Source organism: Phragmites australis, chromosome 24 (genome assembly GCF_958298935.1).
Source record: "Phragmites australis chromosome 24, lpPhrAust1.1, whole genome shotgun sequence".
NCBI lineage: Eukaryota > Viridiplantae > Streptophyta > Magnoliopsida > Poales > Poaceae > Phragmites > Phragmites australis.
This window is the reverse complement of record NC_084944.1, coordinates 20,598,026-20,621,203: the sequence shown is the minus strand read 5'-3', so window position 1 is coordinate 20,621,203 and position 23,178 is coordinate 20,598,026. Positions and strand designations below refer to the sequence as shown.

Here is a 23,178-nt window from a genome sequence, read left to right as displayed (position 1 = left end):
CCGCCCTCTCAGAGAGCTGTAGCCTTCTCAGGGGGCTGCAGGCGCCTAGTTTTACAATTTTTTTCACGAGGAATCTATTTATTTAAATTTTTAATGAAAAAATATAAAAATAAAAAAACTCCTAAAAAACTTATGATGCTATGCAAACCAAATTAGGCTAGGCCCAGTAGTTACTGGGCTTAAAGATGCATTATATCTCTTTTCCTCTTTAAGTTAATTTTTTGGCCCATAACGAAAACAAGGATCACTGTGTCGTTTTGAAAAAAAAACAGTAATTTTTCTTTGGCACAAAACGACTTCAAAAAACTGATGCTTGTCAGGTATGCCAAGTGAAATTACATGTTTCTGATCGTTAATGACAGTCGAGTTGTATCAGTACAGAATATGTTTTTGCCAGAAAATATCGACTTTAGTAATGAACTTAAGATCATTCCTAACATCAGTTGTCGCTTGAGTCAAACATCGAAATGGATGCAGACAGAGCACACAGAATCAGCGACCTCTCCACTGAGGCAGTGGCGTCAAGAACTTCGAATCATCACTGGAGCCGCCTGGTGTCATTGATAGAGAGGAATGGCCGACACGCAGTTTCTGAAGAGTTGAAAAGGATTCCTTCATCGCAGACATGGTTTCAAGGGAAGAAATGCAGCAGGTATTGGTCGCAGCATTTTGTTCATGAAGATCAAATAGACATTAAGCTAACCACTAATGACAAAGAAAACAAAGAGAGCACATTTAAAATAAGAAATTTGAGTTGTTGTAATGCCAACTGTTATTCAAAATGTAGAGCAAAGCGCACTGTTATTCTGACATGAATGTACGATATATCATTTGTCATCTCTAAACCTGAGACTGATAGCACAGAATTTTTTATCCAAGTGGAAGGTATTTTCATAGCATGAGTTTGTTAGGACTACTAATTTAATTATATAGAAGAAATATTTTAAACGTACCCCGCAGACAGCAGGAGGCTCACTAAAGTTTTGGCTCCACTGGAAATCACCAACTGATGCTGTCAATGCCCCATATATAGTCACTTGCTGCTTTCAGATGTAGCTCCAAGAATTCTTTCTGAGAATGAAATAGAACAGTGAGCAGGAAAAGCCCGATCCACTCAGAAAACCACATCTTTCCTTATAATGAAATCTCTTAAGGAGGTGTAGCATGTAAGCAAAGATTCTCCTGGATGGCATGTTTTGCTATAAAAATCAAAAGTTGAAAACATCAAGAAAAGAAAATACCTGATATTCAGCCTCAACAGGAATGCAATCAAGGGAGTAAGGTTGTTGCATGCAGCCGAGCAATAAAGCGGCCCTGATAGAAAAGAGCAGCTATTTCAGATATTTAGATCTTGTACAATTGGCTAATGTACATACAGCAGTGCAGACATAATGTAATTCACATATTTGATCTGAAAAAAAAAACTGGTAATGTCAACACTCCTCCTGAGAGGAAGAAAGCAAGAAAAGTGCAAAAGTGCCAATTTCTGACTTCCATTACCTTGTTTTGAATAACATCTTTCAAAACAGTAGTGATTCTGGCCAGGGATTTGCACTTCTTTCCCATCTCACTAACATGAGTCATATGAGCAATGTTTTTATCATCCTGTGGAATCAAAACTTCATCAAGATCAATGATGGTACCATAGATCCAAAACACAAGCTCAGAAAAAGAAGAGATACACTATGAATATGCTAGTACTCAGAAATGACAAACAGAAAGTTAGCAAAGTTTATGAGTCCTAACATTAATTGCGCACCATCACTTCTTTTCTTGTTCTGAATCCACATATTAATAGGGCACAAAGATAGTCTTGAATTTCATGCATCATATAGTTAATTCAAAAGCGTAAGTCTTAAGATCTTATGAGGAGTTGGCATTATTTTCTCATTCTCCAATAATCATGACTTAGTTCTAGGCTTCTAGCAAGTGCAAATATCTACAAAATCTATTACGATGTATAAAATTAGTTTGACACCTAAAAATGGAAAGCGCTATATGCTTTGATCATGAAGAAATGCTTGTCCTAATAGTCACAATTCAGGCATCTGATATGAACAAATGTATCGCTAAAATGCTCCAATTAGCAGCAAAGTCCCATCTCTATCTATCATATTCTTTCATGAGCAGTCAAATGAGAAGTAAAACTTCACAAAAACAAAAAATCATAATCTGGCTGCAACAACCAAGAGAATAAAAATGGTGTTCATTATGTCAAAGCTGACTGATGAAAAATGGAGGCAATGATCCGGTGTGAAACCAATACCATGTAGTAACAGTAAACAAAAAGTTATCAATGCTTTGGCATGGTGTGGACCATGGAATTGCTGTAAACACATAAAGCCCATTATCTGGGATATCAATCTATCACCATTCTTCCTTGTAGCTCCACTTGCAAGTTGGCAATGTTCCTCTGCACGACGGACAGCCCCCCTCAAAACCCTCACCAAATCATCGCTCTTGTCCGTGCTACTCTGATCTTTCTGCAATGAGGAAGCCAAAGCAAGGAACATGGAAGACTTCAGAGGCACTGCATTTGAATTGAACCTTACCTAGCAAAAGCCAAAGGGCCATTTGGTCACCGCTTCACCTTTGCAAGTATCGAGCACAGCAGTATTCACAGCATAAACACCAAATTTCATGGAACTAAATGAAGATTATAGCGAAAATGGTCCTATTAGATCATGATTGTGATTTTGGTGATTAATAACAATATAGTTATTATGACTAACATGTTTGTCAAGAATATATGTTAGTAGGTCTCATGGATGCAATACATGAAGAAGTCACCGAAGCCGGGACAAAGTTTGGACTGAATTGGATAAGTCCCAGGAAAAATAACTATACTAGATGGTCCGGTGCTCAGGACTTTGTACACACCGGAGTATTCCTCCCGGGTGTGTTATATTCACTGGATGGTCTGATGCTCAGAAGGCTATACACACTGGAGTGTTTTCACTCAGAAGAGAAAAATGAAGACCTCATTGGATGGTCTGGTGATTAGAGTGCTACACACCGGATGCTTACACTGGAGCATTTAACAAAAGTTGTGCAAATGAGGGAAGAAAAGATTTCAACTCACTGGATTATCCGGTGATAAAGAAGTTAACACCCCCACTTGACCATTTGAAGGTACTGGAGTCCAGAGAAGCTCATATACACTTAAGAAGGCATCCAAGCCATCGAAGTGCTAAATATGATCATCCAAGGTAATTAGCACACCATTAGAGAGTGATTAGTACTTATAGGCCTAGAGAGAAGTGTTGCTAGGTGCTGCAACCTAGTGAGTGGATCAATGAGTGATCCAACCGTGTACCGAGGAGGTATGTCGGCGCCTCGGAGTCTTTGTGACTCGCCGGTAACTTGTTGACCCTTCGACTTGGTGTGGAGCGTCGACAAGAAGATTGTGAGGGGACACAGAGGCCCTTTTCTTTGTGACTAGAGCTCCGAAGTGAAAACGGCGTGCAAGTGACCGGAAGAGAGATTAGTGGTGAGACCTCGCCTTGGTGGCTTGATGGCTCATTGTGCTTGAGGTCTGGTCTTGGTGACTTGGTAGCTTAAGAGCCATGACCAGAAGAGACTTGACGACTAGGAGCATATCCTTTGAGGAGCTGCAACATGGACTAGGGGTGGCTTGTGTGCCACTGACACCACGGGATAAAAATCCGTTGTACCGAGTTTATCTCTCTACCTTATTTACATTTCCGCATTTACATACATGCAATTCACCTTTCTAGAGTAGGTTGCAATACTCTTGAGTTGTAGAGTAGACACACTAGATAAACCTAGAACACATTTAGATAGAAATTGAGATAGGTTTATCTTATGAAGTTTTTGGAGCCATTAGTTTTTAGGTGTCCTATTTCACCCCTCCCCCCTCTTAGGATGTCACCGTTCCTCACAATTGGTATTAGAGCCTCATACTATTGATAGGCTTAACATCCTTGAGTTGTAACGTCCAGGGTTGTGATGGATACCCATAGTGCTCCACATTTTGACGACACTAATTTTCCCCGATGGACAATTCTAATGATTTATTATTTGCAAGCTAAAAGTTTAGATGTTTGGAGAGTCACCAAGGAAGGGATGAGGCAACGCCTCACAAACAAAGAAAGACAATTAATGCATTGACAAAGAGTATCCTTTTATCATCTTTATGCGTTGATGCATTTAATCGTGTTTATTCTCTCACCAATGCACATGATATTTGGACTAGTCTCCACTACGAGAGAACAACACATTAGTGACGGGTGTTACCGTACTCGTCACTCTTATTGCATCACTAATGATGAAACATTAGTGATGGGTTGGTACCCATCACTAATGACTGTCACCAGTGACGGGTCATAGTTGAGACCGGTCACTAAAGTGCATCTCCTATGGCCTGAGAAGGCCTATTGCTTGTCACTGTGGCCGTCATTAGTGACGGGTGTATTTACCACCTATCACTAATGATCAAGTCCCAGTGACGGGTAGCTTTCCAACCCGTCTCAGGGACTCGGTCTTTAGTAACGGGTGGTAACTACAACCCGTCACTGTTGACTGAGTCATCAGTGATGGGTCTATTTACCACTTGTCACTAATGATCTAGATAGTAGTGATGGGTCCATTTACCACCTGTCACTAATAACTAAGTCTCAGTGAGGGATTGGAAAGCAACCCGTCACTGGGACTCGGTCATCAGTGATGGGTGAATTTACCACCCACCACTGGTGGCCTCTGTAGTGACGGGTGAAGTTTTCACCTGCCACTAATGGTCTCGTCCCTCGAAGGGGTTTACCTATTTTCTAGATATATCCTAAAGCAATGTCAGGATTTGGCAGCCGTCTTCTCCTACAAACAAGACACATCCAGATACCCACATCGAAATCACTCAAAACATTCATGCCATAATCACATTCATGCCATACCATGCATTTCAAGATACCCACATTGTAGGGACCAAGTCACGAGATATGCACATATACATAATCAAAATGTACAATGGCGCAAGTCCACATCAAGATAACTACAAATTACATAAGTCGAAAGTGCAACCACAAATTACATAAGTCAGGACACCGTGTCCTTACAATAGAACTTGCCTTTCGAAGAGATGACTTCGGTCATTATGAACACGGCGATCCGTCCTTGAATGTTAGTGAGTGCAGACTCCTCGATGTTACCATCCAGCAAGCTGAATTCCTGCTGAATGAAAGTAGTTATGGAAAAAGTATGCAATTAGCATGAGCAAAATCATTTTATCATCGGATATTAGTAATGAATAAAAGCGGTTATGAAAAGACTATGTAATTATTTTACATCTGGGATTTCATATCCTTGGCTGCCAAGGTTAGCAGCATGTGACGTGCAACATAGAAGCTACAGGCGTTGCCCGGTAGCTGGTGGTGGCACTGGAGAGGGAAAAAACCATCAGTTTGAAAAAAAAGGTAGTAGTAGAGTGTTTACAAATATGTATGCTGGCACTTACCGTGAAGGCGGTCTTATGTGTCAGTGTGCGGGGTTTCTTCGGATCGTACTTTGGATCATAGCGCATATACATATCAAAAGCCCTACATGCGAAGAGGGATCCAATAGTCAACATTTGGTGTAAGTTTGAAAAGTTCAATCTGTAACCTAAGTCATGAAGAACTTACTTGTCGAGGATTTGTTTGACCAAAGTGTAGTCACATACTCCGAGTTCGTTGTTAGGTCCTACTACTGGTCTTGATGAATCAAGGTACAAAACCAAGTTCCACTTAGGGGCAATGACCAGTAAGATCCAATGGCCACCCGTGTTATGGGCGGCCATCAGGTAGTCCCTCTTCGAAAAGTAGCTCATTGCATTAGCCACATTTTCCACAACGAATTCTCTTTCTTGTTCCATCACAAAAATCATCATAATTTGGGGGTCAAGGAATGCAAAGGGCTCCTTCTTCATTGTTTCTTGTATCAGGTGTCTACAGATAAGAAATTAGTTAGATTGAAGAATTAGTGGTAATAATTAATGAACTTCTAGTTTGAAAGGGCTTACAGTGTGAAGCATCGCAATAACCCCATGCCCAGGCCATCGAGGTTGAAGAGGTCGTATAAGTCGTTGAAGCCCACGAGAAAGTAGCCGTCCCCTTGCAAGAAGTGACGATTTTAGTAATAGACGACAATGGAAATCTTCTTCTCTCTACAACCTTGCAGGTAGTAATTATGCAATTGGACACAAGATTGTCCCACCCTCCGAAGTGGAGCTGCCAGCAGGAAGGGCTTCCCACGCTTGAATTTTGTGTTGTCCTGAGTCCAAGCTACCGCTATCTGGCGCTTCTCGGCGATTGAGTCCTTACTAGAGAACATGGATTTCTTCAGCAGCTGCTTCTTGGACCTTGGTTTGGACTTCTTCTTCTCTGAGCTGCCCTCAAATTGTTTAACTCGAGATGGCAGAGTGGGCAAAGGCGACACAACTAGCGCATCTTGAGGCTGAGGTTGGGGTAGGGAACTCGGTGCACTTGAACATCCAGGCGGATCACTCCTAGATGGTTTCGTGTGCACAACGATGTCCCCTTCTTCCATTGGATCCTTTGAAGATGAGCTTGACCCAGTTTTTGGATCTGATTGGGAGGGATGGGCAAATCTGTGTCCATGGCATTGGCATGTACAAAATCCGCGCAGACCATGGCATAGCCAAGACGTATCAGGACCATATGTAACACCTGGACCTCTAGATGCAACTTGCCCTTTGCAACCTCAATATAGTAGCCGCCAGGACTTATGACTAGCAATCATGGCGTGGGCCCATCGAGAAGGTCTATAGTATCAGGCCCCATGGATGGAGAGACAGGCTGTTCAACCTCCCTGGAGGCTTGACTGCTCTTGTGTCCAGCAATGGGGCTATCACCCACTGATGCACTAGGAATTATAACTCCCTGTGCCACAAACCTTTGTAGGACATCTTAATAAATGCTCTCCGTGATTGATTGGGTCAATGCTTGCACATCGATTGGGATCAACCTCTTCCTCTTCTTATGCATCACGACGTGTTCGGGGAAGCCTAACTTCCAGCCCTAGGAACTGGACACGCCTCGAATGCGACCTGGGTGCTCAAGGTTTCCCAGCGCAGTGGAGAGCACATCATGTTTCCTGAGCCTGATGAATGAACCTTCAGAGGAGTGGACTGCTATTTTTTTGACCTTTTCAGTGACTGACTCAGTTTCGCTAGATTTGAAGGTGATTTCTCCACTATCTGACAGTGAACCCCTCGCTCGCAAATACAATTGCGATCCTTTTTCCCCATGTACCTGCTTGTGCCCAAGTTGTGATTCTGTTTGTTCTTTGCCCGAAGCTGCTTCTTTGCTGAACTCTCCATTTGGAACGCCTCTGAGCTCTTCAACCTCACAAAAGCTTCCCAATCCTCTCTTTTAATATATGGGTACTTGCTGAAGGGCTCCAACCCTTTTGCCATATGCTCGTTCACAAGCTTGCTCTTGTGGCTTCTCCAAAGTTTGGCAATCATTTTCATATCTGACCTACAAGCCTTCGCCTTCATGTTCTATGGGAACTCCAGAAACGTATTGACACCATCATTGAACAAGGTGTTCTTTTGATCCATAGCGAGGTTATCAAACTTCGGAAGAGTCAATGGCACCCTCTCCTGAGAATTAAGGCCTACGAGCTTCCACAACATCTATAGGGCCTTCTTCTCTGTATGCACGCTGTCATCATCGATTTCCGTGATAGTAATCTTGTCCGTCGGCCACTTTGCTTGTGCCCTTGGCCTTCGTACTCTTGCTCCACTGGGACCTAGTTGCGCAGACGTCTGACTAGAAGTTTGTGCTTCGTCAGAGGATCCTAATGAAGATTGGTTGGCAGACATCTAATAGATACAAATATGCAGATACAATTGATCCAGGATTAGTAACTATATTCACTTTTATATGAATTTATGAAAACAGGATGTATTTCTTATCTAAAGCGAAGAATCCTAGCTAATTTCTAATAGGCAAAGATAGTTCCTAATCCCATTCAAGGATATGTGGCCTGAGTAGGTTTCCATGCTCTTGTACGATTCTACAGAAAATTTTTGCAGCACCTCCCCGCTATTCTCCAAATATATGTCTCGACAACGAGCCGAGAGGGTGTGTATCTAGAGAACAACAAGTGGACACTACCAAAATTCTCTCTAGAACCATACAAGAGCACAGAAACCTACTACTCGAGTCACATATCCTCGAACTATCCAAAGTACGTGGACAATTCGGGAGCATCTTCTTATAAATATGACGATTTGCCAAGTCATATTTATAATCAAACACTCCCGAACGGGAGACAACATAATAGGTTACGCAACCTAAATTCATTTTTAGGATTTTCTTACAAATTTAATTTTAGTTTCCTAAATGTCATCATCAAAGAAAAAATGGGTAACAACATGTGTATTGAAGCAAAAGTATTCTAATAACATGATCTTGCATAACTGAAAGTAACTAGTAAAGAGTAGCATAAGAGAACCTGAAATAACAGTAACAAAGAATTCATCCTAACAGTCACAAAGGAGGAACACAAACTATAAGCTTTGTATAATAGAAATTACAAGGAGAAATAAACTATATGAAGACAACACGGCATACTCTTAATCTTCGGCTAATAAAAAATAAGATGTCGTAGGAACAAGAATGATCCAATATAATTTATAAATATCAATAGACATTATGGTCCACAAGATCATGTATAAACTAGCAGCATAAGAAGTTAAGAACATAATACACTTAAGCGTGAACCATATTCACATCGACCCAGTATACAAGAACTGACACTCAGATTGCTATACAGTGTTAACTTCCTAGCCTTCAATCTAACACTAAACACTAAAAATCAATGAAGCTAGAGTGCTCAAGCAAGCAAGTAAGCACATACGTGTGGCCTCACACAAATAATTGGTTATAGTAAGTGAGCCAGGAAGCCTACCATGATGGATGAGGAGGGGACGACAGGAGTCCTATCTTGACAGATGTGGACGATGGTGGCACAGAGCACGGTGGCGTGGGCTCCTCGGTATCGGGGTGCTCGTCGGGGATGAGGCAGCAGGCTCCTCAGCGTCGGGGTGCTCGTCGGGGAGGAGGCGGTGGTCTCCTCGGTGTCGGGGGGGGGGGTCCTCGGTGATGATGGTGTGGGCTCCTCGGTGTCAGGGTAGTCGGGGACAAGGGCGTAGGGGAAGGCAACGTCGGGGAGGAGGATGGGGACCACAGGGAGACGACGGCGGCTTCGGGGACAGCCAAGAGAAGGAGGCAAGGAGGAGCGGGCGACGTGCATGGCGGGGAGGAAGCTTAGGCATCGGGACGTAGGCAAAATTGCAGGCTAGTGTTCCCACGCCCGTTTTATATACACACATCATTAGTGACGGGTCATATATATGACCCATCACTAATGATTAGATCATCAGTGATGGGTTAATTTACCACTATCGCTAATGATCGGGTCACAGTGACGGGTGGATTTACCACCCTGTCACTGGGACTTAGTCATTAGTGACAGGTGGTAAATTCACCCGTCACTAATGACATCTTTAGTGACATGTGACTTTATCACCCGTCACTAATGTACTCATCCCTCTAAAGGATTTACATGTATACTGGCTGCATCCTGAAGCAAAATCAGGATTTGGCAGCAGGATAATCCAATGATGAGGAAAATAAACTTGCTGGACGATTGGTGTAGTACTCAATTAGCTTTCTCACTTGCATTCTCAATTTAACACACTTTTCCACTTAACTGACCTTTTCATTAATTTAGGATAAGTAAGATCATCACTTCATCAGTTCTTGTATACAAAAGAAGCTCCGGATTACACCAAAAACCCTTTCGGACTGCAAAAGGCTGCTAAATCTAAATTGCTAAATTTGGATTACCATCCATAAACCTAGGTAAGTAATGAACTATGCTTCATCAGTGTCGTCGTTGGAGTCGCCATCGGCACTGGCCATCTCCTCATCCTCCTCCTCCTCGTCGTCAGTCATGTCGCAGTTGCCTCCCATCTCCTCCTCCTCCTCCTCCTCCTATCATCGTTAGTCATGTCAGAGTCGCTGCCCATCTCCTCATCCTCCTCCTCGTCGTTGTTGGTATTAGAGTTGCCGCCCATCTCCTCATCCTCCTCTTCCTCCTCCTCATTGTCGGTGTCGGAGTCGCCACCCATTTCCTCCTCCTCTTCCTCCTCCTCACCATCGTCGGTGTCGGAGTCACCGCCCATGTCCTCCTCCTTTGCCAAGAGGTGTGCGATGGCCTCGTCACTGACGATGTCCTTCGATGTTCCCTCTGCTTCATTGATGAGTTCCTCCTCATGGACGACGTGAGTGATCACCTCATCATGGCGAGGTCCCAATCGATGTCGTCGTCGTCAGGGGCTGGAGCCGAGGATGATGAAGCTAGGTCCTTCTCGTTGGCGGCCATAGCTGACGATGGATTAGAGGAGCAGGGATGAGGAGGAAGCTTAGGCATTGAAGCCAAATCCTCTTCGCCCTCCTCAAATGCTTTTATTTTAAAATAGTTGTTGTTAGGCAAAAAGAACCCATGCTCTCTTAATCACTTTTAGGCACCCTTCCATGGTGGTTTTTTCGGCATGCAACACAATCGGTGATGCATTGCCACAGGCCCTAATAGTGATATCCCCACTACTTTCTCCCCTTGAACGTATGTCAAAAGAGATAGATAGCTCCACAAAATTCCTTCCATCTTCTGTGGATTGCACCAAAGGTACAGTACCACCTATCACAAGGATTACCTCTTTGAGCCATACAATCGGTTTCAACACCTACATGATAGGATGATATGAATTGACCTAATGTACTATAAACTCAATTAAATTGTTGTGTCCTAATGAGTGTTACTATGAACCTAACAATAAGGGAGAAAAAGGAAAGAGGTTACGTACTATGCTCGGGCTCAATCTTGGTGATCGTGGGGTCCACTACGTAAGAAACCATCAAAGGAGATAAGTCATTAGTGATGCTTGCTCCGTACGCGTCACTAATGCACTATTAGTGACGGGTTAAGTGACGACCCCTCACTAATGTGTGGCCCGGGTTGGGACTCAGCCAAGACCCGTCACTAATGAGGGGTCATTAGTGACGGTGAGGGAACAACCCGTCACTAAAGGTAGTAGTGATGGGTCACCTCAAAGCCCATCACTAATGATGGAGTCATTAGTGACGGGTAGAGAGAGCACACTCGTTAGTGATGGTTCACCTCAAAGCTCGTCACTAATGATGGAGTCTTTAGTGATGGGTAGAGGAAGCACATTCATTAGTGACGGGTTACCTAAAGGCCCGTCACTAATGAGTCAATCATTAGTGACGGGTAGAGAGGACACACTCATTAGTGACAGGTGATAAAGACACCCATCACTAATTGCTGACTCATTAGTAACGGGCCTTTAGCTGACATGTCACTAATGACTGGTTGGATCCCGAGTCATAGCTGGTCGGGTAAAAAATTCATAAATTTTTTATATAAACTCAGATGGGAAAAAACTTTATATGAATGTGCTAGAGGAGGATGAATTTACCTTAGACCAACCCCAACCGTTTCCTTCCCTTCCCACTCCAAAATCCCTTCCCAGCAGGATTCCCTTCCCAGATTCATTCCCTTCAGGATCCTGCACTCCAACAGCATTCCCTTCCCCGTTCCCTTCCCCAACAGACTTTCAATATTATAATATATTTGGTACCGAATCCGTATTTTTACGATGAATGCATTTGTACGGCGAATGTACGGGCGTATGCAGTACGGGATTAGAGTGTTGACTGGGTAGACGGCTTGTGGTGGAAGGAAACGTTGGACTTTTCAAGCGGCTTGCAATGGAAGCTATTGAAGTGTGACTTCTCAGGGAAGATTTGTAGCACTATAAAAGGGACGGCATCCTCAAAGCGGTCTCACACTAGTTCCTCGTTTTCCAAATACAAAATGAACTCCTTAGATTCGGAGGAAATGATGATGTTCTCCTCGGATTCGAGTGACGAAGAGGACGAGCTGCTTGTGCTTATTTCCATCAAGGAGGAAGAAGCAGGAGCTGCGCGTCATAGCCGTCAGCGTGGGTCGATGCCCGGCCATGCGGTTATAGACCGGCAACACCGCGAAGGTTCTGCTAGGCTGTACAACGACTACTTCGCCAACAACCCTGTGTACGGTGATGTCCTGTTTCGTCGAAGGTAAGTGCATTTTCGTAATGCAAGCAGTAACCTTCATTGTGTACATTGAGTCATGTATGTTCACGCAACCAGGTTTCGTATGTCGCGGCAGTTGTTCTTGCGTATTGCGGCCGCTGTGGAGGACCATGACACCTGGTTCAGGTAGGGAAGGGATGCAACGGGGAAGCTCGGCCTTAGCCCATTGGAAAAAATGACAGCGGCCATACGGCAACTAGCATACGGCGTCAGTTCCGATGCAGTTGATGAGTACGTGCGGATAGGGGTGAGCACGGCGATGCTGGCATTGCGGAAATATGTGCAATCTATTGTGGAGGTGTTCGGAGAAGAATATCTCTGGGCTCCCAATGAAACTGACACCGCGCGCCTCCTGGCAGAAGGCGAGCGCCGTGGGTTCCCCGGGATGCTCGGGAGCATCGATTGCATGCATTGGGTATGGAAGAACTGTCCAAAAGCGTGGCATGGCGCGTACACAGGCCATACTCGCAAGCCTTCTATAGTTTTGGAGGCGGTTGCGTTGTATGACTTATGGATTTGGCATGCTTTTTTTGGGATGCCTGGGAGTCTTAACAATATAAACGTTTTGCACCGCTCTAACTTATTTACCAGGCTTATCGATGGGAGTGCCCCACCTGTGTCGTACAGCAGAAATGGTAACAGGTACAACATGGGATACTACCTCCGCGATGGCATATACCCCGAATGGGCGACCATAGTGAAGGCAATTCCTGCACCAAGAGGCAACAAGAGCATCCATTTCTCCGCGATGCAAGCAGCTGTCCGCAAGGATGTGGAACGTGCATTTGGTGTCTTGCAAGCTATGTTTGCTATTATTCGTAGACCAGCTAGAGTATGGGATCAGTCCACATTGCACAATATCATGACCGCCTGTGTTATTATGCACAACATGATAATTGAGGACGAGCGCGGTAGCGCATCCCCGGTGCAGGTGTTCGACTTCATGGGGGAACCAACTCAAGTCCATCGAAGTGGTGATGAAGGTGTCCTGCATTATGTCGAAACAACTCAAGCTATCTGCAACCGTGCAATGCACCGCCAATTGCGTGATGACCTTGTGGAGCACCTTTGGAGTATTCATGGAGCACACTAGACTTATGAAACTATGTATTCCATAAGTTAGGTTAATGCATTTAGTTTGGTTTAAGCAAGGAGGGTCATTAGTATGCATGTAGTTCGGTGTATGCTTCGCAGGATAGTAAGTCTGCATCGTGCAACATGGTTAGCTAGTGCAAACCGAAATGGAGTATGCTTCGCAGGGTAGTAAGTCTGAACCATTAACAACTTATTGTACTGCTACTATTTGGAAGCCACCATCTTCAATGTACCAGCGAATGAATAATAGCACAACTATTGCAGTCCTGCATGTATTAGGTTGAACAACAGAAGCATAACTGAAAGCACTTGAATCTGACAAATATTACAAAGCAAAGTTCAATGTTCCAACGTTGCACACTAACAGCACACAGACATGTCCAGCAGTATTACAGTCCGAATAACAAATATGTGACGATTACAACCGTGCTACTCTTGGTCCTCTAGGAGCTTCCACCGCGCCATTATGTCTTCTTGGCGCTTCCTATAATACTCGCGCAGTAGGCCTGAAACACTGTCCAAATCAACCTTCATAATTCTTTCATCTTGGTCATTCACTCGGACAGTGGCTTGGAGCCGCATCACCTCCAGCTGCTCCTTTTTAAGCTCCACCATTACTTTCTTTGTTTCACTTATGTCCTGCAATTGTCTTTCATAAACTCCTCCGGACACGGTGGGAACTGAAGACTGGGATGATGACTTGCGCACACGGGAAGCTTTCGCTTGGTCACGGCCAATAGGACGGGGAAGGTCCGTCGATGCGTTGGAAGCCGCATCATTAGGGATGTCGTTGCCCGCAGCTTGGCTGAACTGAGCTTCCGCAAGATCCAAGACCTTCTGCGCCTTTGCCGATTCGTGTGCATGCCACTTTGGGTACTCGGCCAGCAGCACCCAACAGTGCGTGTACGCGAATGGTTTGCCCTCAAGTGCTTTATATGCGGCGCACGCTCGAGCCATCTGCAAAACATGTAAATGTCAGTCGGGTTTGACTATACATGCATGGACAGTATCATTGCAAAGTAGAGTTACCTTGTCACGTTCATTGGTGCCACTTGGGTTCAGCTGCTCCACTTTCCTGTAATGCACTGTAAATTTTGTCACGGCATCCATGATCAGCTTCATATGATTTATGAGCGCTTTATCGGTCCTCGGCATCATGCTTTCCTTCTTGTAAGTGTTGAAGTACTTTGCGATACGGCCCCAATAGGTCTCTTTGGACTGATCCATGCCCACCACCAGATCTTGGCTCACGTTAAGCCAGGCCGACACCAACAACTCATCTTCCTCGTTAGTCCATTTGGTTCTATCAGTTTTTGCGTCCACCTTCTTCTTCTTCCTCGAGGTAACCTTCTTCCTACCCTTCTCATCGCTCCCGAGACAAAACTGCCCTAAATCTGAGTGCCCTCCATGATTCGTAGCCTGTGAGAACTGCGAGAACTCTACTTGGGGAACGTCGGATGACCCCCCCTGGGTACCCATGTCCTGACCCCCCCCCCCCCCAAGTCATACGGTCGAAACCGTCCTGCAAGATACTCTCGTAAAAAGGATCCATTCCGCCCCTTCAAATAAGGTAAGGTTCAGAATTTATGACAAAGCACACACTTAATAGGGAAACAATCAGATAAGTTTTTACTGATCCAAAGGTATTGTCCCAATGCTGTGAACCATTTCACTGAAATATCGTAAAACGAACAATCAAAAACATTGTCCTACACTACAGAAATCCTCCATGCACTAGAATTTAGGCAAATCATGCCCTTTCCAACACTGCATAGAGGTCCAAGACTATCACACCCATGGCCATTTGGGTACCAACACCTGCATCCAGCAAATGTACCTAATGAAACAAGAGTACAAGGCCACTGCAACCCCCCTGAATCAAACAAGGCATGGGCTCACAAACACATTGCAGTTCTATGAACCATTTGTCTCCAAGACTGGACACCGGCATGAGGAAGCTACTCAAAGCACACTATAGGCATACAATGCTAGCTGCAGTGGCCCATTGCTTGTTCTACATGAAGCATCACAGAAACATAGAGGGCATGTCCTCACAAACAAATTGCAGTAGTATTCATGGACCACTAGAAGCAATTAAAATGAGGACAACAATGGGGACAACAATCTTATTGCCATACTGATAAAATATTTTTGCCATACTGATACAAAACAAAATGGGGACACTAATACATGATTGCAGTTCAGTTCATCACACAGATTAAGCCGACAACAAACTTGCATTTTAGGGTTACCAACCAAACTACTACCAGCAAACGCACATCGCACAAGAGCACGACACCAAATCACACCTTTCCATCCTAACCGGCGGCCAGATTACAGCCGCCACGACCTATCGGACTCAACGGACACGCAATCATCACTACTGGTGCATAGCACGTCATCCGTGCTCCATTCAGAATGCTCCATGTCATCGCCGGCGATGTTCAAGGAAGGCCATGCCTCTTCTTCCTCCCCCATGCTACTCCTGTCCACCTCCTCAGTAAACACGGACAGAGAGCACCGGCCCAGCACATCCTCCACCTGGAAGACGAGCTGACCCAAATCGCTGACAATAGCATCCACTTGTAGCAGCGCCATGTTGAGATCGACAGCCGCTGGTGTGCTCTCTGGGCTAATGTTGTCGTTCGCTAACTTCTTCAACGCGTCCGCCGCCTCCTGGACTTGGTCTTGCATCAACGAGACAAGTGCTGCCAGAGCTGCCGCGTCCATCTACATCATGCACCACGGCAATCCCATGAGGCCGATGACAACCCTTCACCGCCGGCAACACAAGGTGACCCCGGCCCAGTAGGCCCGTCCACCCTCCCACCACCTCCTCCGCCGTAGGGCGCTGCACAGAACCCACAACCCCCTGCGATGCCTCCATCACCCCACCCCGTCCGGCCTTCCCCCATGTCCGATGACTGGTGAATCGACCGACGCCACCGCCTCCCCACCCCTCCGCCGGTCCACTGATTCTCGGGGAACCTCCAACTCTGGTGGACAATCCGACGATCGTTGCGCCATTCCCCCATGTTGAACGACCACTCAATCGATCATTGGCGCCGCCTCCCCCCTCCTCCATCCCCCGCGGCGCAAGGGCCGACGACCCTTCTGACCTAAAATAGATGTCGTACCCGATCCATTCACTTAAGATCCCTTCTTCGAACCTACCCTTCCCCGGATCTACAGCACGGATAGGGCTTCTAGGGCGTACCTGCCGTCGATTGCACTCTGTGTCGCCTGGCTGCCTCCGGCGACGTCGACACTGCCGTCCCCGCACGGTCGAACTGCCCCCCTCGCCCGAGTCGAAGGCCTGCCGACCCTTGCACCTCCGTCGTCCCTGCTCGCGCCGCCTCCGCTTCGCCTCTCCGCGTCTTCCGCACCAGCGCGCGACGCCAACTGCCGGACCCTTCCCCACTGTCCTTCTGCGCGAAGGGAACGGAGAGAGGTTCCCACGGCTGAGGGAACCTCTCTCCTTTCCCGTCCCGTGCCGCGCTGGGAGGGGATGCGGTTGGGAGTGCTCTCCTGTTCCCGTCTCGGGCGTTTTCCCATCGCAAAGGGAATGAGCCCCGAGACGGGAACCCGTTGGGTTCGGTCTTACTATGCACGAGAAAGTTCAAGTTATCAGTGTGTGGTCATATCGGACTAAAAAGGCTAGATGTCTAACGTAGGCATAGACTGAAAATGCTAGATGCCTAACTATAGGTGTAGACTGTGAAGGCTAGATGCCTAACTGTAGGCGTAGACTGAAAAGGCTAGATGCCTGACTGCAAGAGTAGACTATAAAGGCTAGATTCTTGACTGTAGATGTATATTGAAAAGGCTAGATGCCTAACTATCGACATAGACTGTAAAGGCTAGATGCCTGACTGTAGGCGTAGACTATACAGGCCAGATGCGTGAGCGAAGGCATGAGTCGTAAAGTCCATCCGAAAAGGCAAGAGTTTTTTATCGCGATGTAGACAAAGGATATGATGAGTACGACACAGAGAAATACAAACTACAACATCGTAACATGAGGTGCCAAATGACCTAGTAAACATATGATCATAATATGTGTCCTAATGCCTCCCTCGCTTTGGGACAACACCATGAAAGCCCTAGCTTTGGTGCCTTGTGCTTGCTCTCACATGGTCTATGGGGTATGTTAGTGCATCAGCTGGAGGGCTAGCATTCCGGCTAGGCCAGGCAGGAGGAGTAGGGGTCGTGTATGGGTCCTATGACGGCTATGTCGGTGGAGGTGCGCCACCTTAACTGTGACAGGTCGAGCATGTCAAAGGCGAGTATGGGTGGTGTAGCACTAAAGAACATGTCAACATCAAAAGCCTCCTCGTCCTCGTAGTCCACCGGCAATGGACCTATACATTAATATGGATAAAGTGTTGATAAAGTTGGTATTGAATGAAAAGAGAAAGTAATTCATGTGAACTTACCTAGAGTCATGTGTGCCATCTGCGAAGATGAGTGTTGGGGGTCGTCATTAAGGACCCCCGACGCTCCTGGCCCTGCCAGCCCATGCTTGCGGACAAACGAGTTCCCGGAGGCTTTGCGGATCACTAGGTTCTGGAACCCTCCACAACCCTGGCCTTCGGGAGCCCCAGTCTCCGAAGACCCTGCCCTCCGAAGTCTAGGTAGGCTTTCTGAAGCCCCGGGGGTGAGTCGTCTGGTCTTGGAGAAAGATCAGCTAGGGGGGCCGCCAACCGTCCTCAACCTGCAAGGAAGTAACTGGCATTTAATACCACAATGTATTAAAAGGCTATCTTGACATGCCAGAGCAAGTGGTGGTCAGGCTGACATCCCTCACAGGGCAGCGCCGCAGTAGGCGACCGGTTGTGCACCACGCCCTAGTCACTTGCACCACTGTGTTGCCATAGTAGAGAATATCTTCTTATTAGGAGTAAGTGCGTCCCACCTAGACCCATGCTATGTGATTCAACTAGCTCTAGGCCCATACGATATGGCGATATTTGTATCACCATCTCTGTAGGGGCATACTTGTACATTTCACACCTTACTGATGCTATAAACACCGACCCCTGACCATCAGGTCAAGGACCGATCCCTTTTTACCATCAACATATTTGGTGTTCCTCCCTCTCCACTTCTAATCCAAGCTTGAGCTACTCCCGGGAGTGCGCTCTCGCCGCACTTGTTCGTGCAAGATATCTTCTTACGCCAATAGTGCGCCATCCGTGGGGAGCGAACATAGAAGTGTTAGAGAGGTAGGATGCCACCCAAAAAGAAGACCGTCGGGGATACAACGTAGAGGACCACACGCCACACTAACAACAGCCCCCAGCCGGGAGGAACGAGGGCCCTGTGGCCACCGGCAGCCCAACCGCGACCACGGTTGTGGTTGGTGCTAGGCCCCCCCCCACTTTGGGGGCCTTGCAACGCAACATAACGAGGGCCTTGCCGCGTCCCTAGGGGCTGCAGCTGGCACCGTCATTGTGAACACTAACTTTGCCGAACAAGAGTCACGCATTGTGGCCCTCCAAACTCAACTGGAGGACCTGCAGACGGCCCTACGGGCAGCACAGCATCCTGGCTGCAAGACCACCGTCACTCCCTTAACGACTAGCACCGTCCTGACCCTGGCTCCGGGGACCGACAAGGGCTTCATCCCCACAGCCCATCGCCACCAAGCACCCCTGCAGTCAGTGCACAGTTTTCAAAGCCTCGGATTCGTCATCACCAGGCCTCGGTACAAGATCACAACTATCCCTTCCATGCATACCTACAGGCTGCACCCTTCCCGGAGGGCTTCCAGACCTCGAAGCTGCCTAAGTTTAGGGGTGACTTAGACCCGAACGAGTTTGTCCGCTCGTACACCCTCTCTCTAGAAGCCAACGGATGCGAACAAGCCGCCATGGACAAGTGCTTCCCCCTCGCCTTGGAAGGGGTAGCCCTTTGATGGTTTTGGACGCTGGAGCCCGGGACTGTTTATGCCTGGGCCCAGCTTCGAGACCTCTTCTACAATAACTTCCAGCGTACCTTCATCAAGCCAGTGAACTCTGGAAGCCTGTTCAACATTAAACAACAGCCAGGCGAGACCCTCCGGGATTATTTCCAGAGGTTTTCCTGAACCAAGTCTCAGATTAAGGGCATCTCAGACTCATCGGTCATCGACGCAGCAACTCAAGGTCTAGTCGATGGCCCCCTCTATGATCGGCCGAACCGACGCAGCCATGCTTCACCCATACTCCCCGGTGGAAGTTGTCCAGGGTCGCACGAGCTTCCACCGGGGGCTCTCCTGGCTGGAAACCCTAGACCGTGGAGTTCAGCACCTACTACTCCAACACCTCGAACTGGTGGAGCCCCGCCCGATGTAGGAAGGTCAGCTGGAAAGCCAAGGTCGTGCGTACATTGGACCTCACATAGCCCTCAGCAGCGTTGGTCATCGCGCTCGCAGCAGAACAGAGCCAGCGGAGCATCAGAACCGACGCCTCCAACATGGAAGGGACGAGTGGGCCTTCAGCCCCAAGTTCCCTTAGAGTATCACAAATAGTCTGGGCAACCTCGAACGCACGCTCGACTAACCCACGGCGCTCTTCACGTAGTATCTCCTCCACCGCCCTAGCCTCCCTTAGCTCCCGCTAGACTTCGACCATCGTCGTCTGGCGGACCTCGGCATCACCCTTTACTGTCGCGCAGGCTGCAGCAGCCACCTCGAGGGATGCCTCCAATTCTCAGAGGGCTTCGATGGTCTTTCACTCCTCAGCCTCCGCACGCTCCCACCGTGCCACTGCATCTTGCCGAAGACACTCCTCGTGCTCCCGCCGCGCCACCTCTTCCCACCGAAGGCTCTCCTCATGCTTGCGAAGCATCGCGTCCTCCTGAAAATGACCCTCCGCAGACTCTGCCCATTTCTTGGCCTTCTCCAAGGCTTGACGGAGCCCCGCTGCCTAGGCACGGGCTGCAGCAAGGGCTTGGCGCCACACGTGCCCTATCGCCCTCGTCAAAATCAATTGCTACAAGGCACAACATAGGAAATATAAGATGAGCTAACTAGATACAGATACTAGGTCTGAGAAGCTTCGGTCAACTACCTACCTATAGGACCGCCACCTCCAGACGCACCTCTAAGCCCTCGAGGGGACCCCGGGCCACCGACTACTTTATCCCTCTGCTCTTGAGGAGAGATGGAGCCGAGGTGAAGGCCCTCAATGCCTCTGGGTGTAGCGCAAAGTCATCCGGTGTCAAGGCCTCAAGGCTGAGGCCCCCCTCAACTGATGCAGAGTCAGCCCCGACAGAGGTTCGACTCCACCAGCACCAGCTGTCAAAGCCAAAATGTGAACCAGCTCAGCCTCTCGTAGTGGCGGAACCACGCCCTCCGGGGGTGCTATCAGGGGCAACTCCAAAGGGATCATCGATTCCCACTGGGCTCCGAGGCCTCCGGAATGGTGACCAAGAATGAATCAATCTCGGTAAAAACTAAAATACCCCGAGAGCATAAGTTAGGATCCCATCGCATCGCTATGACAGGATATAAACCGATGAGGTAATAATGTCTCACCTAGGCCCTTGGTTCCTCCAACAGATGGGCCCGTAACATCTTAATCATTTGAGTCGACGAACCCCTAATCAAAATCCAGAGAGGCCTCACTCCATCTTCGGCTCTAGCCATGGCCAGCGAGGTCTGGAAGAACTGGACCCTTTCCCCGGTCACCCCCTCAGGGCTAGGCCTCATCTTCGGCCAGGGTGCCTGCACTCCCGACCTACCTCTGACGCTTCGTATCATCCAGTGACACTCCAGATGACTCAGCCGTCGAGCTGGTCTGCGAGCCCTCAGAGGTAGGTGAGGGCCGGGCCCAGAGCGGGTTCACAAGAATCACGAAGGCCACGACACCAGAAGCTGCATGCCCTCGCTTCCTAGTAACCTTGGGCTCCGATGGGTTTGTCCATGCCGGAGCATCCACCCCGAGATAGCGGCAGATGCGGTTGTACCGCTCCCAACTCCCAACCAAACCCACATGTTGGTCCCGCTCCGTGGCAGTAGGAGGACCCAAGAACACTTCTGTGACCTCAGTCGCTCGCTCCAACTGAGGGCAGTCCTCTGGAAGAATAAAGAAAGGAGAGGCATCTCACATCTACGGATTCAAAACTAAAACAATGATGAGGACTCACCAGAAATTCCACCTTGTTTGAAGGCGCAATTCCAGTCTGCTCGAACGGGTCGGATGCACAGCATGTTGAACTCCTCCGTGAGATCATGCATGCTCATCCTCCGGGACACCCGTTGGAGGAGCATCAACCCCGCAGCAAGCTGGGCGTCTGAGATGTCGGTCACCGGAGTCGAGACGTACTCGATGTCATGGTTTGTAGAACGGAGGGGGGATAAGAAGTTGACATCATAGTAAAACCACCGCTCCGACCACCAAGTGTACCACCAACCATTGATGGCTTTCGCCAGAAACAGGTCATGATACACCGGCCGTATTTGGATGTTGACGCTACTGAAGCTGAGGGCCTTCACCACCCCATCCTTCGTCCTCATCTTTGGTTGATAGCTCGCATAATGGATGGCGGCAAAAAGGTTCGCTCTTCCTTCACATCCTTCTGCTCACATGGCCCACTCCAAGATGGACAAGCAAGCGATGGCATTGGCGAGAAGCTACGGGAGCTCCACAAAGAAGTAGCAAAGCACCCCATCAAGGAGTGGCATGGCCGGAAAACCAAGACGCGCGTCAAGGAAGGCCTCGAACACCACGGTCTCATGGCCCTGAGGCTCCGAAATCTCCTCTCCCCACGAAGCCTGGATGACGGATCTGGAAGGGATCTTCTCCTCCTCGACCATCCGATCAAGCACGGTGTCATCATTGATAGATTCCCCCAGCATGCTGGTCTGCTGGGGATACTTCTTTCTAGTGTGGTGGAGCTCCATGCCCGATGGTGGCCCAAGCAGTGGCGGAGGAATCAGCGTCGACTGAGTACCGGCCGCCTCGTGGGCCTCGTCGGCCCCACCCATCGATGACATGTTGGCCCCACCTCGAGCGCTGGAACTGGCCATGAGGGCCCCAAGGAGGTGGCGAGGAACGCTAAATGATGGTGGAGGCTGTAAGCGCTGTGATAGAATAGGCGGGCAGAAGCAGCTGCAGACAAAGATGAGAACAAGGTGCTGAGAAAAACCACCGCTCGGCTAAGACCCTCTCCTTATAAAGATAAGGGGGAGTTATTTACTCCTGGGGAAACCCACGCACACCCCGTCCTTTCACCCACAACGCTACAATCATGGGGGAATAGAACCACTCCTCACGACCCTCCTACAACGAGGAGCCACGTGTCCCTCTATCACCTAACAAGGCACCACCGCCTACTAATCGCATGTCACATTTAATACCCCTTTCAAAGGTGTTGTCGAATGGTCAAATTCCAAACCAGTTGGGCGGGACCTCCCAAACAATTTGTGCAAAGACAAAGAGCTACAAGCCATCGACAGTAGAGCCAAGGATCACCAGGGGCCCTACTCCCAAAAAACTACAGGGTCGGCCGCTTCCCTGGTCGTCCTCGTGAGGGGCTATTGTTGGGCGTCATCATTAAGGAACCCCGATGCTCCTAGCCCCACCAGCCCTTGCTTGCGGACAAACAGGTCCCTAGAGGGTTTGCGGATCACCAAGTTTTTGAAACCCTCCGGAGCCCTGGCCTTCTGGAGCCCCAGCCACTGAAGCCTCTGCCCTCCAGAGTCTGGGTAGGCTTTCCGAAGCCCCGAGGGTGAGTCGTCAAGTCTTGGAGAAAGATTAGCCAGGGGGGACCTGCCAACCGTCCTCAACCTACAAGGAAGTGATCGGCATTTAATACCACATGGTATTAAAAGGCTATCCTGGCATCCCAGAGCAAGTGGTGGCCAGGCTGACATCTCTCACAGGGTGGCGCCGCAGTAGGCAACCGGCTGTGCACC

The 23,178-nt window shown here is 48.1% G+C and overlaps 2 protein-coding genes and 1 pseudogene across 2 annotated transcripts; 1 reads left to right on the top strand and 2 right to left on the bottom strand.

Annotated features, from left to right (window-relative positions):
- Nucleotides 1–492: 492 nt before the first annotated feature.
- On the bottom strand, nt 493–10,410 carry LOC133907251 (AUGMIN subunit 2-like; annotated as a pseudogene).
- A 1,647-nt stretch (nt 10,411–12,057) lies between these two features.
- LOC133907250 (uncharacterized) lies at nt 12,058–13,275 on the top strand. Its single transcript, XM_062349253.1, has 3 exons — nt 12,058–12,167; nt 12,240–12,308; nt 12,774–13,275. The coding sequence occupies exons 1-3, from the start codon at nt 12,058–12,060 to the stop codon at nt 13,273–13,275; spliced, it is 681 nt and encodes a 226-aa protein (XP_062205237.1).
- A 431-nt stretch (nt 13,276–13,706) lies between these two features.
- Nucleotides 13,707–14,756, bottom strand: LOC133907249 (glutathione S-transferase T2-like). The gene is made up of 2 exons (XM_062349252.1): nt 14,307–14,756; nt 13,707–14,234 (listed from the first exon to the last, which is right to left on the bottom strand). Exons 1-2 carry the CDS (start codon nt 14,754–14,756, stop codon nt 13,707–13,709), a joined length of 978 nt encoding a protein of 325 aa, XP_062205236.1.
- Nucleotides 14,757–23,178: the final 8,422 nt, after the last annotated feature.

Bases quoted from the DNA above. Each gene is read 5' to 3' on its own strand.
- LOC133907250 (XM_062349253.1), top strand. From the start codon at position 12,058: ATGCCCGGCCATGCGGTTATAGACCGGCAACACCGCGAAGGTTCTGCT. The intron at 12,168-12,239 runs GTAAGTGCATTT...TCACGCAACCAG, and splicing joins GATGTCCTGTTTCGTCGAAG to GTTTCGTATGTCGCGGCAGT. The intron at 12,309-12,773 runs GTAGGGAAGGGA...CTTATTTACCAG, and splicing joins GACCATGACACCTGGTTCAG to GCTTATCGATGGGAGTGCCC.
- LOC133907249 (XM_062349252.1), bottom strand. From the start codon at position 14,756: ATGGGTACCCAGGGGGGGTCATCCGACGTTCCCCAAGTAGAGTTCTCG. The intron at 14,235-14,306 runs GTAACTCTACTT...CATGTTTTGCAG, and splicing joins GCACCAATGAACGTGACAAG to ATGGCTCGAGCGTGCGCCGC.